Source organism: Pelodiscus sinensis, chromosome 29 (genome assembly GCF_052426305.1).
Source record: "Pelodiscus sinensis isolate ZL-2025 chromosome 29, ASM5242630v1, whole genome shotgun sequence".
NCBI lineage: Eukaryota > Metazoa > Chordata > Testudines > Trionychidae > Pelodiscus > Pelodiscus sinensis.
Window position 1 is genome coordinate 2849961 of NC_143080.1, and position 16275 is coordinate 2866235.

Here is a 16275-nt window from a genome sequence, read left to right on the forward strand (position 1 = left end):
ATGGACTCGTTACCGCTTTGAGTGCAGTGGAAAAACTTGCCAGTCTAGACGCAGCCCCTGTGTTTATAATCCGAGTAGACAAGACTAAAGGGTGAGAGGGGAAGCAGCTTACTCAGAGGCCAGTGGCGGAGTCAGGAACAGCCACTCCCCTCCCCCGCCCCGCATCCCCAGTCCAGGGCCTTACTCATTAGACCGTGCTGTCTCTCTCCAATGCAATGGTTTTTGTGCACAGATGTTTGCACCCACGGTTTCCTCCCGATGTGACCTGCCTGCTTGAACCTAGGCCTCTACTAATGAAAGGACTGTGAGACATACTGTGCGGAAAGGCAGGCTGGGGATGCAAAAGTTTCCACTGATGGTAGGAGCAGCGTTGGGGAAAGTTAGGCTGACCAACTCCTTGCATGGTGCGAGTCTCAGAGGGGTAGCCATGCTAGGCTGCGCCCGCCAAAACAACAAGGAGTCCCGCGGCAGTTGAAAGAAGAAGAGATTTATTAGGGCATCACCTTTCGTCGGCAGAAAGCCTGCTTCATCAGAGGGGCGAAGGTGAAAAATGAATTGCAATCGGTATACTGCGCAGACGCAGCTGCCGAAGTGGGGTTTTACCCACATTGTGCCAAATCTGCTAGTCTTTAAGGTGCCACAGGACTCCTCGCCGTTATTGCAGACTAACGTGTGCGGCGTGGGCCTATCACGAAATGAACAAGTCCACGCTTCTTACTCTGAGTCACAACCTCAGCGACTCCAGAGTCTTGCGAGATAAATCACAAAACTTCACAGCTGGGAGTTCCACGTGTATATAGATAACTCTCTTTATTCTCTGTATGTACATTTTCTTACACCGGCGATCGATTTCTTGGGACATTCAGCGCTGAAACGGGCAGCGAAAACATTAGCATTTCCACTTCCTACGGACACAGAGGCTGCGTCTAAACTACACCCCTCTGTCGGCAGAGGGATGTTAATTAGACATATCGAAAGTGCAAATGAAGCCGGGATTTAAATATCCTGCACTTCATTTGCATAATGGCAGCTGCTGCTTTTTTCCAAAACGGGGCTTTTCGGAGAAAAAAAAAGGAAGTTTAGACGGGGCATTTTCGACAGAAATGCCCTGTTTCGAAAGATCCTGTACTCCTCCTTTTTGGAGTACAGGATCTTTCGAAATAGAGCATTTCTGTTGAAAATGCCCCGTCTAAACTGCTGGGTTTTTTTCAAAAAGCCCCGTTTTGGAAAAAAGCAGCGGCCACCATTATGCAAATGAAGCACGGGATATTTAAATCCCGGCTTCATATGCACTTTTGATACGTCTAATTTACATCCCTCTGCCAACAGCGGGGTGTAGTTTAGACGTAGCCAAAGAAAGTAAAGGACAGCCTGCGGAAAGGGAGGAGGGAGAAGACAAATCCTGAGCCAAAGCCACATGACGGAGGACAAAGCTAAAACATTCCCTTTTGCTGTCTCGGATCTCACTGCTCCCAGGGAGAGGAGGCAGAGGTGGTGAATCCTGGGAAGCTACTGTCCCGAGCAGCCCTGGCTCCTGCAGAGACGGGGAAAGGGACCAGATCAGCTGACTGAGTTGGCAGAACGGGCATCTCTCTCCCTGCACTGTCTCTGTAATAGTCTTATATCCGTGCTACCTGGGCAGCTAACCACTAGTGTGGCGGGGGAGACTCTTAATGGCTCGCCTGCATGGTTTGTCACCAAAAACTGCCTTTTGGCAACAGAACAGCGAGAGCGTTTATACCGCAATGTGACTTTGGTTGGGAAAAACACCCAGTTTTGGCAACAAAAAAGCTTCCAGCCCCGTGAGAGATTTTTGTCTTTTCCCTCCCTTCATTGTTGATAAAGAGCCAGGGTGGATTCTGCTGTTTGTTTTGTCGAGGGAACTGGCTTCCGCCACTATCCCACACTGCCTGCCCTGATGGCTCTGCTCAGTGTTTTGGGATCTCTGCTGCCCTGCAGGCATGCGCCCCTCCCCTTTCAAAGCTCCAGGACTTGTCTGACAGCTGAGTGTGTGGCTCCGTTTGGGGAACAAAGAACAAATCATTGGGATGCTCCTGTTCTGCCCTGCCAGGAACACAGCAGTAGGCAGGCTGCTGCTGCAGGGGGAGGGTTGGAGAGGCTGCTGTGCTGCTTTGCCGTTCCTCAGCACGGAGAGCTCCGAGCTACAAGGGAATCCCAAGAAGCACAGGGATCAGCTCTGCCTTCCCGCAACACTGCCCTGTGTAATGCTCCCCCACAATGCTTTGCCCTGTCTCTCCACAGGGAGCTAGTCATGTGGCCGCGAAATGTCGACAACGGGAGGCTGAAAAATCGGTTTGACCGGTTTTCACTTTTGCACATCGACAGCACTTTTGTCCTGGTGTGGACAGAGCCCGAGGCTGCCCTTGGCTGTTCCTCCCCCATTTCTACTGGGGCAAACTCCCCCTTGTATTTCTTTCTGTCCATGGGCTGTAATTGTCCCCTGGTCTCTCTGCCCGGGTGGGGGCACCACGTTTCCTACCGTGGGAAGCTCCAGGAGGCGGCAGCTGCGTTGGCGTTCTATGGTATAACAGCCCCGTGCTTTCAGGAGCAGAGAGAGCCAGCAAGCAGTGGTGATGGGAGAGCAAGGCACTGGTGGGAACCAGGCACGGGGTGGGCACTTCTGACCTCCCATATGCGCTTCTGCCGATGCACCTGGCCTGTGCCCAGCAGCGCCTCTGGTCTGACCCTGCAGCTCTCCTGAAGGTTTATTGCTCACTCCTCTCTCTTCCTTTTGTGGGGTGGCAATGTGGGCAGATCTGAGTAGCAAACCCTGTAGCCCCATCCTGCTTCCAGCCCCACTGTGGGCTGGACCCTAAGAACCTGCTGCATGGAGCCAGGCTCCCAGCTTATGCCCTACCCTACACTGGGTCCTTCTTCTGGCTTCGGTGGTATTCGGTTGTTCTCGGCACTGGGCTTTCTACCAGCAGGCATAGCGGGGCTCAGCTCCATCTGAAAATGGCTGGAGGGTGGGTCATGACCAGGACAGAAAAGGCATCCAGGGAAACCCCCCTCTCTGTGCATTCTAAAAGTGAAGGCTTGCGACTCGTGGATTCAGACGATTCCCCTTCCTGGAGAGGCTTGGTGGCCTTCTGGGAATGATAGCCCTGGGCGTGTTCGCACCGGGTGGGATGGTGTAGACACATGCCCAGGAGTAACCATCAAGGACAGTACTTCAGAAAGTGAGTGACCTTGTTAAGACACTCCACACCCTGGAGTTGGTGTTCACCCAATGGTGCCGTGAGGTTAGCCGATGGACTGCGGGTACTGCAGTGAGTGTTCCCTGGGGTTCGTTAATACAGAGGATGCTAAAAGCAAAGTGGTGGAACGGCCGAAAGGTTAGCTGATTCCCCAGGAAAACATGCAGAGACTTTCTTTTGGGACCAGAGAAAAGAGGGTCGTTGAATTAGATCATTCAGGCACGGAGCGGGCATCACTGGAACGAAACAAAAATGGCTCGTTGCAGATGCACGGATTTCGTGCGACTGGTGCAGGGTCAGGGGATTTGCGGGGATCGAAATCCAGGAAGCAAAGTGACCCGGGACCAGAGGGGAACGTAAGCAGCAGCTTCTCTCCAGCTTCAGAACCTAAACTAGACGTTGGAGTTCTCCTGGGCTGAAATGAAGATAGCAGCAGCGTTCGGAGAGACCAGCTAGGCTGTTGGCAATGACTTGGAAAGCCGCTTTCTTTTCCTACTTGGTCTCCTCTTTGCCTTGACCCCGACCCCTTGTTCCACCTCACCCTTCAGTTTCGTTTGGCTTTTCATTGACGGTCAAGATCCGAGCCTTCCAATGGTGGAAGTCTCTCGCTAGCGCTGATCTTCAAATCCTGACTCCCCTTGTACGCCCGGAGTGTTGCTTCTTACACAGCTGTTTCCCCGTTGCCTCGTCCTCCCATTGGTGCGTTTTCTCCACTAGCTCGCTCCCCTCGATTGCTGCGGTTGGTAGCTGTTGCGGGGGGAAGGACTGTCATTACAGACTCGGTACCATGCACAGCGGAGCACTAACCCTGAGCGGGGACTCTGCCGTAATCCCAGCATTAAATAACAACTTGATGCTTAGTACCTTGCAGGAGGTGGCCTTGGCAGACTCACGCCTGGGAGAGAGGGTCAGTGACGTGGGAAAATTCAAACTTCCAGGTCAGTCACTCAAGGGAGCAATAAGTGAGTGTTCGTTAGACAAAGATGAGCAGCATTTGGGGTGTAAGGCTTATCGACCCCTTGTTAAGTTTGATTTATCCTGCTGTTTGGGCCCATGAGTGACACTCCAAATAGTTCCACATGCTTCCGGACGATCCACGAACAGACACGTAGCTGTAACGGTCAACGAAGAATTGTACAACGAAAGACGCCGTTCCTATTCCTCCTCGTTCCGCCGGCGACGTAACCCTCCTCTGAAGGCTTCCCATTTGCTCTCTTTGACTTGAGCGCTGGGACTTTGTGTAGCGTGTTGCAGTTGTGGATGAGTGTCTCGGGCGTGCCGCCGGTGAACGTGGCTGAACGCTTTCCGACACGGCGGGTTTGACAAAGAGGACACGGTGCTACCTTGCGATGAGTGGACAGACGAAGAACGGAATGTGCAAAGTCTCACAGCTGGCTTGGGTTTTCGGTGAAGGCAGAAGAGTGCAGCTGTCCCGACAGCAATGGCCCATCGAGAGGTGGCTCATTTCCAGTGACTGAGAGGATTACGGATATTCGCGTGTGGGATTTTTGTCACCCGCACCCTCTACCCTTAGTGTAGGACTCAGTCACGTCCTTCATCCCGGTCCGTGGCCATGCACTGGGCTGTGTTAAGAATTGAAGCAGTCATTGGTTGAAGCCTTCTCCCCTTTTATGAAAGTCCCACCCACCTGGGAAAAGCTACTCACAGTCCCATGGGCAGATGTCTGATTTGGTTGGGCTGGGACCCCCGGCTTCCTCTTCCCGTGTTTCTGCTGGTTTGCTTTTGGCGGGGGTGGCACAAACCAGACTGACCGCTCCAGCCTCCAGTGGGCACCCCTCCGAGGTTTGGCTGGTTTCTCTGTCCCCCGCGGGTGCCCCTTCCACTTCCCACGGGCAGATGTCCGCCATGACGCTACCACCTTTGCTAAGACACCTGCCCATGATGGGAGCCACCCCCACTTCCCAGGAGAGAACCTCCGCCCTCGTGCTACTGCCCAGGCTGAGACCTTTCGGGGGCTTGGCGTCAGGCCCGAGGCGATGCAGCGGCTTGTGTTCGGCTTGGCCCGCGTGTTTGCTTTTTGCTTTTTTCTGCTGCGCCATTGGAGTCTCCGCGACAGCTGTGCTGGCCGTTTCTGCCGCATGCTTTCCAGTCTTATGGGGCATGGCTCCTTCGACGTCCCACGGGCATCTTTCTGCCGTTGCACTTTCTTTCTCAACAGCTCTTGGATCTAATCCTTCCCAAGGGCAAATATCGGACTTTTTGCTCTCAACACTGTCAGATTTCCTCGATGAAATGTTGCCCGTGTCCGTTACAGAGAAGTCCTCCCAGGGGCAGACGGACTCTCGCTGGCTGCTTTCCTTCTCCAGCTTTTTAGCTGGGATGTCTCCCATTCCTCTTAGACCCTTTTTATCACTCTCTCCTGCATCCTGTCTTAATTTCCCTTTATCTGATGGTGCCTCCAACACTTCCCAAGGGCATATTTCAGCTTTAATGCTGGCTTCGACCTCCTCACTTTCCCACGGGCAAACCTCGGCCTTTTTGCTCTCCTTTGACGGGCCTTTTGACAGTTCAAAGCTTTTCCTGTCGGCTTTTACAGAGGATTCCTCCATGCTCCTGCCCTCCCGGGGGCAGATGGCCTCTGTCTGGCTTCTTCCCTTCTCCAGCTGTTTGGATGAACCCGCGGCTGCTTTCAAGGCGACGCCATGGTCGCCAACTTTATCCTGTGCTCCTTTCTCTGATGGAATTGCGGCCTCCTCCCAGGGGCAGATTTCAGTTTTAACGTGAGCTTCAACGTCTGCACTTTCCCAGGGACAAACCTCTGCCTTTTTGTCTTCAGCACTGTCTGATTTCTTGGAGGCAACGTTGGGCAGCTGGAAACGTTTGGAAGCTGGTTTTAGAGATGGCTCCTGCACATCCACGGTCTCCCAAGAGTAGAGGGGTCCCTTCTGGCTGCTCCCCGGCTCTAGGGCTTTAGATGGGCCCGTTGCTTTTGACTTGCTGCTCTGCTCCTTTGTGGAAGCCACACTAGCTTTTCTTAGTAAAGTCTCTTTCTCTGATGGTGCATCTGCTGCCTCCCAGGGACAGATTTCAGGGCGAACGCTGGTTTCGACCTCCTCCATTTCCCACGGGCAAACCTCAGCCTTTTTGCTCTCCACGCTGCCAGACTTCCTTGATGGGCTGATGGACAGGTCACAGCTTTTCCTGTTGGTTTCTCCCAAGGCTTCCTCCATGTCCATGCTCTCCCAGGGGCAAATGGCCTCTCGCGGGCAGCTCCCTTTCTCCAGGGATTTAGATGCACTTGCTGTTGCTTTCGGGGAGAGGCTCGCGGCCCCTTTGGAAACGGCATCTCTCTCCTGCTTTAATTTCCCTTTATCCGAGGGAGCTGGAGACACATCCCAGGGGCAGACTGCAGGGCTAACGCTGGCTTCGCCCTCCTCGCTTTCCCACGGGCAAACCGCTACCCTTTTGCTCTCCACGCTGCCGGATTTCTTTGTCAGATCAAAGCTTTTCCTGTCGGCTTTTACCGCGGCTTCCTCCGTGTCCACGCTCTCCCAGGGGCAGGTGGCTTCCCGCTGCCTGTTGACCGTGTCTGCTGTTTTAGATGGACCTGTTGCCGCTTTCAGTGCAGAGCTCTTGGCCTCTTGGGAGAGGCCCTGTCTCATTCTTTTCCCTGGTGGCGTTTCAGCCACCTCCCAGGAGCCGGCTTCAGCGTTCACGTTGGCGTCCGCCTCCTCCGTTTGCCAGGGACAAACCTCTGCTCTCCTGCTCTCCACGCTGTCCGCTTTCTTTGCAGCCCCTTTAGGCGGGCTGGCGGGCTTTGCATCAGCTTCTGCGGACGGCGCCTCTGTCTCCGTGTTCTCCCAGGGGCACACGGATTCCCACTGGCTCCGCATCCTCTCCAGCTTCCTCCGTATGGTGTTGCCGGTGCCTTTTGAGCCCTTCTTCTCCACCGCGCTGCCTGCTTCGGCCGGCGCCAACCCATCTGGGGGATCGTCGGCTGCTTCCCCTCTTGCCTCCCAGGGGCATATTTCGAGCACTTTGCTGGTGGTGTTGTTTTGCTGGGCTGGGCTGGTAGTCTCCTCTTCCCAAGGGCAGATGGTGGCTTGCTTGCTGATGATCTTCGGCCTGCTTTCCTCGGGACCTCTGGCTGTGGTCTCGCGCTTGGCCGCCCTGCCCACGGACGGAGCGGAGGTCTCTGCCAGTTTGGGCGTATCACATTGGCTGCCTGCGTCTTTGTCCTTCTTCCTCTGGCTCGCCTCGTCCTCCTTTCTCGTAACGCTGCCCTTCTCTCTGACGCGGTGAAACGCTTTCATGGCTAACCCTATACTCCTGATGGAGCTTTTCTGGGGCGGGGTTTGAAGACTCAGGGGTTTTGCTAGCGAGCCGGGTGGTTTCTCAGTGCCGCCAGGTTCGCTCGGCTTCTCCTGCTGGCTCGGCTTCAAAACCTCCTCCTCCGCCAGTTCCCACGGGCATATTTCTGCCGCGAAGGAAGGTGCAGGCAGCAGCCGGCCGTGCCCTGCCGCGGACGGAGGCTGCACGTTCTCGTCTCCCCGCTCTGCCTCCTCAGTCGTTCCCGGAAGCTCCTCCACCTCCCACGGACAGATGTTGATCCGCGCAGTGTTGTCTTTGGAGCCCTGACGGGGCGTATCCGTGGCAGGCCGTGTTTGCTCACTCCTTTCGAGGCTGTGAGCCAGGCTTTGGTACCTGACGGGCGGCTGCGGGGGTGTTCTCTTGCCGGCCAGGGGCGCCCTGCCCGCCAGCTGGGAGCTGTCCACGCTGATGCTTTTTATCGGGGCGTACGTGACGTGTTTCTGCACCTTGTCTTGCGGGGTCGCGTCCCCTTCCCAGGGACAAACGGCGGCCCGGTCAGAGCTGTCCTGCCGGAGGGAGCTCTCGGTCCCTTGGGGCGCATCATCACTCTGCGGCTGCTTGGCAGCCTCTAAGGTCTGCTCGGCAGGCTCCCCGCCCTCCGGGTGCCTTGAGGGTGGCGTTTCAGGAGCGGACGCTTCCGGCTTCACCTCCCTCTCGTTTTCTCCAGGCGCTTGGCAGCTGTCTTCCAGATACGCCCGGCTGGTCAGCAGCAGGGCCTTCTCCCTGGCACTCATCAGGACGCTGAGGGATTTCTGCAAGGGGGAGGGTTTGGGGTGCAGGGGTTTCTTGTCGGCCAGCAGGTTGTGGGCACTGGCAGACTTGTAGACGAGGGGGGCCGAGTCCAGGGACTCGCTGTTGGCCCTCTCGGAGGCTTTCTTGGCCAGCTTTTTCCTCATCAAGGAGTCTAGCAGCGGGGGTTCCTTGCCGAGGCTGTCATGCCTGGAGGGCAAGGCGCCCTCCTTGGGCTCCCGCATGTGGTCGTAGGTGCTGTGGGACTTCCTCAGCGAGAAAGCTTTGTGCTTGGAGGCGTCCTCTTTCACCTTCACGCTGGAGCTGCTGGAGTCCAGAAGCCGCCTTTTGTAGGAGCCGGAGTGGCTCCCGCCGCCGCTCCCGCCGGCCCCTTCCTTGTCGTCTCGGCTGCACTGCCGGGACACGGACTCCGGGATCTCGGTGAGGCGCCTCATAATGGAGCGGCCCAGCCCCCGCTTGGAGCTCCGCTTTTTCTGGAGGTGCGGGTTGTTGGCCGTCATCTTCTTGGTTTTGTGGACCTCTAGCTGGGTGTAGAGCTTTTTTAATTCATCCTGCAGGTGGGGTGGAGTTTGGGAAGGCAGAGGAAGGAGGATCAGAAACAAAAAAAGCAGAGAACTATATAAACACTCTGACTCAAAGTGTAGGAAAACCTCTGGGTTGGGTCGGCGCAGAAGCTAAAACTAGGCCTCTGCCTCTCGGGTGGAAGGCCCGGCTGGGTTAGCTTGGGAATGCCAAGCAGCCAGCCAGGCTGAAGGAGGAAAGCGGGAACATAAGACACCTGGGCACAGTCCAGAATCCAACTCTTTCATTTTTCATCCAACGTGCTAGATTTTTTCCTCATCTGCCCCCCATTTTCCACAGAAAACAAATCCATGTCCGGCCCGGCTCGAGCTGTGATATAGCAGGCGGGCGGGGAGCCTTTTTTGCGTTGGGGGGCTGCTGACCCACAGAAAAATCAGCCGGGGGCTGCGCACACGTGAGAAGACAGACAAACCCCAAAGCCTCACGGCCGTGGCCCCGGACTGAGGAGACAGACACTCCCCACTTTCCCCTCGCACACCAGAGCCTGGGGGGCCCAGGCTAGTAGATTTTGTGTGCTCCAGCCCCACATGGGGGATGGCGGTTGGGCTCCCCAATGCTGAGGGGGAGCTCTGAGCTTCAGGGGGCCAGATCTAGGCAAGGTGGGGGCTGCACCTGGTCCCTAGGCCTTAGGTTCCCCACCCCGATTCAGCAGAGACAGAAAGCCCCCGAATTAACGGTCCACCTGGCTGACATGAGGAAGCATGTACCCCAGGGGCAGCCGTGTTAAACAGGCGCCCAATGATGATGTCACGCCATTGAGGGCTGTGGAGGTGGGGGCGCCGATAGCCTGGGGCGCCAGCTGCCGGCAGCCCGCCCCGATGTACCCTGGCGCATGATACAGCCGCCCGACGGGAGATCAGAAATCCGATCCGGTCAGGGCGGAGTCATGTTAATGCCACACACCTCCTGCCCCGTGAGTGTCTGAGTCCCGTTTTCCAGTTGTACCGATCTCCCCATAGCAGAGTGAACCTTGAGGAAACTGAACCCCCCGTCCTGAGGAGAAAGCTTTTTTCAGGGATGGGATTCTCAAAGGGGCACGAAGGGGCATGAGGTGCCTACACCCCATTGAAAGGCTCCTCGTGGCTTCTCCACGTCTGGCCCGTACATCAGCCTCTGGGTTCGTTTTCCCCGGGATCGGGGCTGGGCGATTTCCTACAGGAGTCGGAGGACAGGAAGGGCGGGCGTAGGACTGAGCTAGGATCCGGCCATCCACCAGACCAACCCCGTCCGTTCGGGTGGGACTTTAAACTGTGGATTGCAAACCACCAGGGGCCCGGGGTGCTGCTCAGGCCGCCTGGCATTGCAGGGGCTCAGCGCCTTGGAAAATCAGACTCCTCGGTGCTAGCCCCCGAAGAGCCCGCCAGGCGCAGCCCCCTCAGTGCTGCGGGCCGGGGGCTTGGGCAAGGCAGACGGAGCCAAGAGGCTGGCGGGTGGCTCTCGTGAGTAAGGGCTGGAAAGATCAGGCCTGGAGAGAGGAGTGAAGTTGGTTACCGAATAGTTGTGTAAACGATTAACCGATAAGCCTGGGCGGATCTTAAATCCTAACGACTACATAGACTCCTCCCCCCGCATTGCTGCCTCTGTATTGGAGGCAGCAAGGAGGCAGGGGGAGGCGGGAGCCGGCGCCCCTCTGCCCCGCGCTGCTGCCTCTGATAGAGAGGCAGCAGCACGGAGGATGGGAGGGGCAGGCGGGAGCTGGTACATGCAGGATGCCAGCTTTCAAGCCAGCTCCCCGCATGGATCGGCTCACACAGAGTCACCTGCTGCAGCGTGACGGCAGTGGGGGGGCAGGCAGACAGGACAGAGACTGCTCTGTGGGATCCCCGTGGATAGAGGCTGCTGCCGCCCCATGCTGCTGCCTCTGATACAGAGGCAGCAGCATGGAGTGGCAGGGGGCCCCTCGGGAGTGGGGCCTCGTCCCCGGGGACTACTGAACACTCGTGTAACCCAGCGGTTCCCAAACTTTTCGGCATCACGCCCCCTTTTTGATTTTTGACAAACCCTCACGCCCCCCCACCCTCCCAAAAAAAATATAACAGCAAAACTTGAGGGGGAAAAAAAGGAATTGACCGGGGCCGAAAAAAATTAGCAGCAAAACTAAAAGCAGAGCAGGTATTGCCCTTTTAAGGTGGCCATTTTGAAGTCTGCCCCAGATGGACCGGGCTCTTTCTTGAGGGAGGAATGATGGGGGGGGGGGGAGAGGCTGGGTCACCTCGTGCCCCCCAGTTTGGGAACCCATGCTGTGACCAATAAGATTAGGTGCAGTTACAGGAATATTCAGTTAACTGATACCTAACAACCCTAGAGCTTGGTTGTTCACCCCCTCCCCCACATTTCAACTGAGCGTTTACTCTGGAGACTAACAATGGCACTGCATATGTCAAGCCTTCATAACGGCTTTTCTACAGACCATCCGGCAGCCCGGGATTGCTGCCCCCTGCTTCCTCTCCCTCCCCTCGTCCCCCGCTGGCGGAGGGAGGTCCCCCTCGCCACCCCACTGGGTGAAAGACTGCAAAAGGCAACTCTTACTCTGCACTTCTGTATAGCTAGCGTCAAAAGAAGGTCCTGAGTGTGCCACCCACCCGAATGTCATCGGGGTCAAGACTGTGCTCGCTCCACGCCGACGCGATGCTGTTGTTCAGGTAGGAGCCCGAGCGCCGCATGTCCAGCTCGTCCTCGTAGACCTCGGCCGCGATCTCCTCCCGCAGGGGCGCCCCGGCGTGCAGGAACTGGGGGGCGAGAGCGGGGGCTGGGGTTGGCGCCCCATGCTGCTATGCAGGTGGGGGGGGGCGGAGAAGTTTGGCCTCTCCCCTGCCGGCAAATCCCGGGGCCACCTCCCCGCCCGCCTCCAAAATGACCAAGGGTGTGTCTGCGATGCAGGGACAGGTGGAGCGTCGTCCCAAGTCCCATGCTGCGGGGGGGGGGGGCTGTTTGTGAGTTGGCTAGTTAGAGGGGGACAGGCTACAGCTCAGGTGGGTAGAACCTCACCTCTCTTTGGCCTCTCCCGCCGTTTTCCCCCCCCCCCGGTGCGCACAGAGCCGGGCTGGCGGGCGCAGGGGCGTGTGGCCACGCTCCCCGGCGAGGAGCCCAGGTGCAGCTAGCCCCAGGGAAGGTGGCAATGAGGGCAGGTGCCTCCCGGCCTGGCAGAGCTTGCGGTAGATCAGCCTGGCTGGGTGGTGCCAGGGAAGCGGCAGGCTTGGTGCTAAATACAGTGCCCCCCCGCCCTGGCTACTAACCAGGGCAGCTAATGGGGGGCAGGTCTCGGCACCCCGGTTTTTGCAACACTTGAGTGAGTGCAGGGGCTGGCCCTCCTTCGCTGGTGGGTGACCCAGCAGGCACGGCCCAGCACTGCGACGCAGGCCAGCCCTCCCGGCGCTAGCTACCCCTCGGCCAGCTCTGCGCCGCCACCTCAGCCCTGGGCGTAGGTGGTGCCATGGGGCAGGCAGGCGGGACGGACCTGCCCCCCTGCAGAGCCCCGTGGGGCAGTCCTTGCAGCCCTAGCCTGCCCCAGCCCCCACGGTTCCTGGCTCGGGGAGGAACAGACTGCCTGTCTGCTGGCTCAGTTTGTGCCCGGCTGCGGCTGCCCCTCTCTTTCCAGCGTTGCCGCATCTGCGAGCCCAGGGGGGCTGGTTGGGGATGGGGTGGGTGCGGGCGGAGGTGGTACACCGGGGACTCTGCCCCAGGGAAGGCTGGGGAGGGCTGGGTGCCGGCGGAGGTGGTACACCGGGGACTCTGCCCCAGGGAAGGCTGGGGAGGGCTGGGTGCCGGCGGAGGTGGTACACCGGGGACTCTGCCCCAGGGAAGGCTGGGGAGGGCTGGGTGCCGGCGGAGATGGTACACCGGGGACTCTGCCCCAGGGAAGGCTGGGGAGGGCTGGGTGCCGGCGGAGGTGGTACACCGGGGACTCTGCCCCACGGAAGGCTGGGGAGGGCTGGGTGCCGGCGGAGATGGTACACCGGGGACTCTGCCCCACGGAAGGCTGGGGAGGGCTGGGTGCCGGCAGAGCTGGTACACCGGGGACTCTGCCCCAGGGAAGGCTGGGGAGGGCTGGGTGCCGGCAGAGCTGGTACACCGGGGACTCTGCCCCACGGAAGGCTGGGGAGGGCTGGGTGCCGGCAGAGGTGGTACACCGGGGACTCTGCCCCACGGAAGGCTGGGGAGGGCTGGGTGCCGGCGGAGATGGTACACCGGGGACTCTGCCCCAGGGAAGGCTGGGGAGGGCTGGGTGCCGGCGGAGCTGGTACACCGGGGACTCTGCCCCAGGGAAGGCTGGGGAGGGCTGGGTGCCGGCGGAGCTGGTACACCGGGGACTCTGCCCCAGGGAAGGCTGGGGAGGGCTGGGTGCCGGCGGAGGTGGTACACCGGGGACTCTGCCCCACGGAAGGCTGGGGAGGGCTGGGTGCCGGCGGAGCTGGTACACCGGGGACTCTGCCCCACGGAAGGCTGGGGAGGGCTGGGTGCCGGCAGAGGTGGTACACCGGGGACTCTGCCCCAGGGAAGGCTGGGGAGGGCTGGGTGCCGGCGGAGGTGGTACACCGGGGACTCTGCCCCAGGGAAGGCTGGGGAGGGCTGGGTGCCGGCGGAGCTGGTACACCGGGGACTCTGCCCCACGGAAGGCTGGGGAGGGCTGGGTGCCGGCGGAGCTGGTACACCAGGGACTCTGCCCCAGGGAAGGCTGGGGAGGGCTGGGTGCCGGCGGAGCTGGCACACCGGGGACTCTGCCCCAGGGAAGCGGGAGGAGGAAGGAGAAAGCCGCCTGGGGCGAGCAGTGCGGGGGCCAGGCCCACGCTCTGGGCCCGAGCCTGCTGCCAGCGGGTTACCTTTGGGACGAAGAGCAGCGCCAGCGTCAGGGTGATGGTGCCGTGCGTGTGGACGAAGAACAGCAGCAGCGTCCAGTCGGGGTGCAGGGAGGGGACCATCACGAACCTAGACGGGGGAGGCTGGTGAGAGGGGCCTGCGCTTGGACTTTCTCCCTCCCCCATCTGCCCCGGGGGCTGGGGATCTTTCCAGGCACTTCGTGGGACCTGGCTCCGGACTGAGCGCGGCTTTGGGCCCCATTCCCTGCCGCTCTGCCCCCTCGTCTGGCAGCCAGGGGCAGCTCCTTTGGGCTGGAGCCTGGTTCCCCTCTGCTGACCCAGGGGGCACCGGGGGGTCACGCCCCAAACGCTGAGGGTGGGAGGGGCAAAGGGCCATGGGGGAGCTAAGGGGAGGGGTCTGGCACCCGCCTCCGCTCACCGGCAGCAGCCAGGGAAACGGAGCAGGGCGGCCCCAGCTGGATGCTCTGCCGGCCAAGGGGAGGGGTGGGACCGGCCCTGCGCTCCCTGGCGGGACGTGGGGTGACGCAGCGGGGGGAGCAGGGCGAGCTGGGGCTGTGTCGCTCCACTTCCCCCTGAAACAGTGGGGGGCGGCAGATCCCCGGCCCCATTGTTCCCCCCAGGCTGCACTGATTGGAGGAAGAGGCAGGGTGGGGGCGGAGCAGAGCATGGAGAGGCGGGGCCTGGGCTGTAGGGGCTTGTCCCGGCCCTTTCCCCGACTCGGGGGGTCATGCGACACCCCAGATCCCCCCTCACCAGTCGCCCCTGCCTGGACCCCAGACAGCAGCGATACCGCTGTGCACAGCTGGAGGGGGAGACGCCCCAAACGGGGGTTTGGCCCCAGGAAAGCCTGATTAAAGATGAATCCAGGCCCCAGCGTCCGGCCCGGTGAATTAGATTATCCCGCCCTTGGCTGGGCACAGTGGGGGCAGCCAACCCTCACTATTAAGGGGCTGTCCCGGTGATAGGAACCCCGCCCCCGGGAATGCCTGCTGTCCTGCTAGGCGCTGCCTACGTTCCCTCCGCATTTCCCTGTCAGACAGGCTCAGCCCTGGCTCTGATCGCAAAGCTCGCTCCCGCTGCCCCTCTTTTACACCGGGGGAAACTGAGGCACGGAGCGAGGCCACGACTTGCTGCCCCTCGCCCGACAGAGCCGGTGCAGAGCCAGGAATAGAAAGATCGCCTGAGTGCCACTCCGGGGCGCTCCCCGCTAGGCAACGCTGCCAGTCTCCCAGGACTTCTCTGAGCTATACTACGCCAGTAAGTGTCATTATCTGCACTGTGCTGCCAGGGGTGGGAAACTGAGGCACAGAGAGACCAAGTGACTCGCCACACGTGAGACAGTCATTGGCTACAACCCAGGACTCCTGCTCTCCTCCTCTAACTCCTGAACCACTCCCTCCCGTTGGGAACAGAACCCTGGCACCCCCCTGCTCTAACCACTAGACCGCACTGTAGAGCGTCTAGCCGCTGGGGTTGGTGGGACAGTGCAGGGCGCACCATTGGTTCTGCACCAGAAAGGGGGGGGGGTTAGCGCTGCCTAAGGGGTTCAGGAGCTTGCCTGTGCGTCCCAACTGACCGGCGTCCTTGGCACTGAGCTGGGAGAGCGGAAGGGGAGGAGGAAAAGGCAGGCTGTTGAGGCGACCTCAAGCTGCCCCCACGACTGACAACTACAGCACGAGGCTCGGCGCCGGTGCAACGTCGAGGCCCGGGAATGGGGTCCGTGTGTCTCCAGGCTCTGTGTCACCTGGGCTGCGCTGGGGAGCCCCCCGGGCAGGCAGGTCCCCCAGCCAGAGGGGACCTCGGCGTCCCTGACCCACCTGACCACGTGGAAGGCCGCCGAGATGATCATCTCGTTGTGCAGGGCGATGCCCATGTAGCGAGGCTCGTGGAAGGCGGAGGGCACCGTCCGGGTGGCGTAGCACAAGAAACTCCCCCAGAGTAAGAAGAGCATCTCCGCTGGCAGAAGCGAAAGAGAGAGGGAGAGAAGAGCAGTAAAGACCGGGGCTCGTTTCTCTTGGGGGTCGTGTATCGGGGCGCGGTGCTCCAGGGAGTGCAGGCAGCGGCCGGGCGAGGGACTAGTTAAGGCGAGCTAGCTGCCATGACTTCCCGGAGAGGAGGGCAGCTTTTTCCCATGCCCATCCTCTGAGCACTTCGCTCTCCCTTGGCCCCGAGCCCCAATGGCCTGTAGGCCGCACGCCCTCAACAGTGGCCAAGTGACACAGTTGGGTTGCAGGGAAGGAGCACTGTGGTGCTGAGGGCCTTGTCTACCCTGGCACGTTTTGGCGCCAAAACCTGCCTTTTGGCCACAAGCCAGTGAGAGCCACAAGCCAGCCTGCGGCTTTAGTCGGGAAAAACGCCCAGTTTTGGCAACAAAAACCTTCCAGCCCTGCGAGAGACATTTGTCTTTCCCTCTCCCTTCAATGTCGACAAAGAGCCAGGATGCACTCTGCCATTTGTTTCGTCGAGAGAACTGGTTTCCGCCAGTATCCCACCGTGCCTGAACACAGGCTGTGCTCAGTGTTTTGGGATCTCTGCTGCCCTGCAGGCTCCGCCCCCTCCCCTTTCCAAGTTCCAAG

The 16275-nt window shown here is 59.7% G+C and overlaps 1 protein-coding gene across 1 annotated transcript in view; it reads right to left on the minus strand.

Annotated features, from left to right (window-relative positions):
- Positions 1 to 1317: 1317 nt before the first annotated feature.
- Positions 1318 to 16275, minus strand: part of GPR179 (G protein-coupled receptor 179) — a 39893-nt gene continuing 24935 nt past the window's right edge. The window contains exons 8-11 of the mRNA XM_075911231.2: positions 15517 to 15655; positions 13703 to 13808; positions 11465 to 11611; positions 1318 to 8851 (exon numbers count right to left, since the gene is read on the minus strand). Of these exons, the coding sequence (XP_075767346.2) occupies positions 4877 to 8851; positions 11465 to 11611; positions 13703 to 13808; positions 15517 to 15655 (4367 nt within the window). The 3' untranslated portion in view covers positions 1318 to 4876. The remainder of the gene's footprint in view (positions 8852 to 11464; positions 11612 to 13702; positions 13809 to 15516; positions 15656 to 16275) is intronic.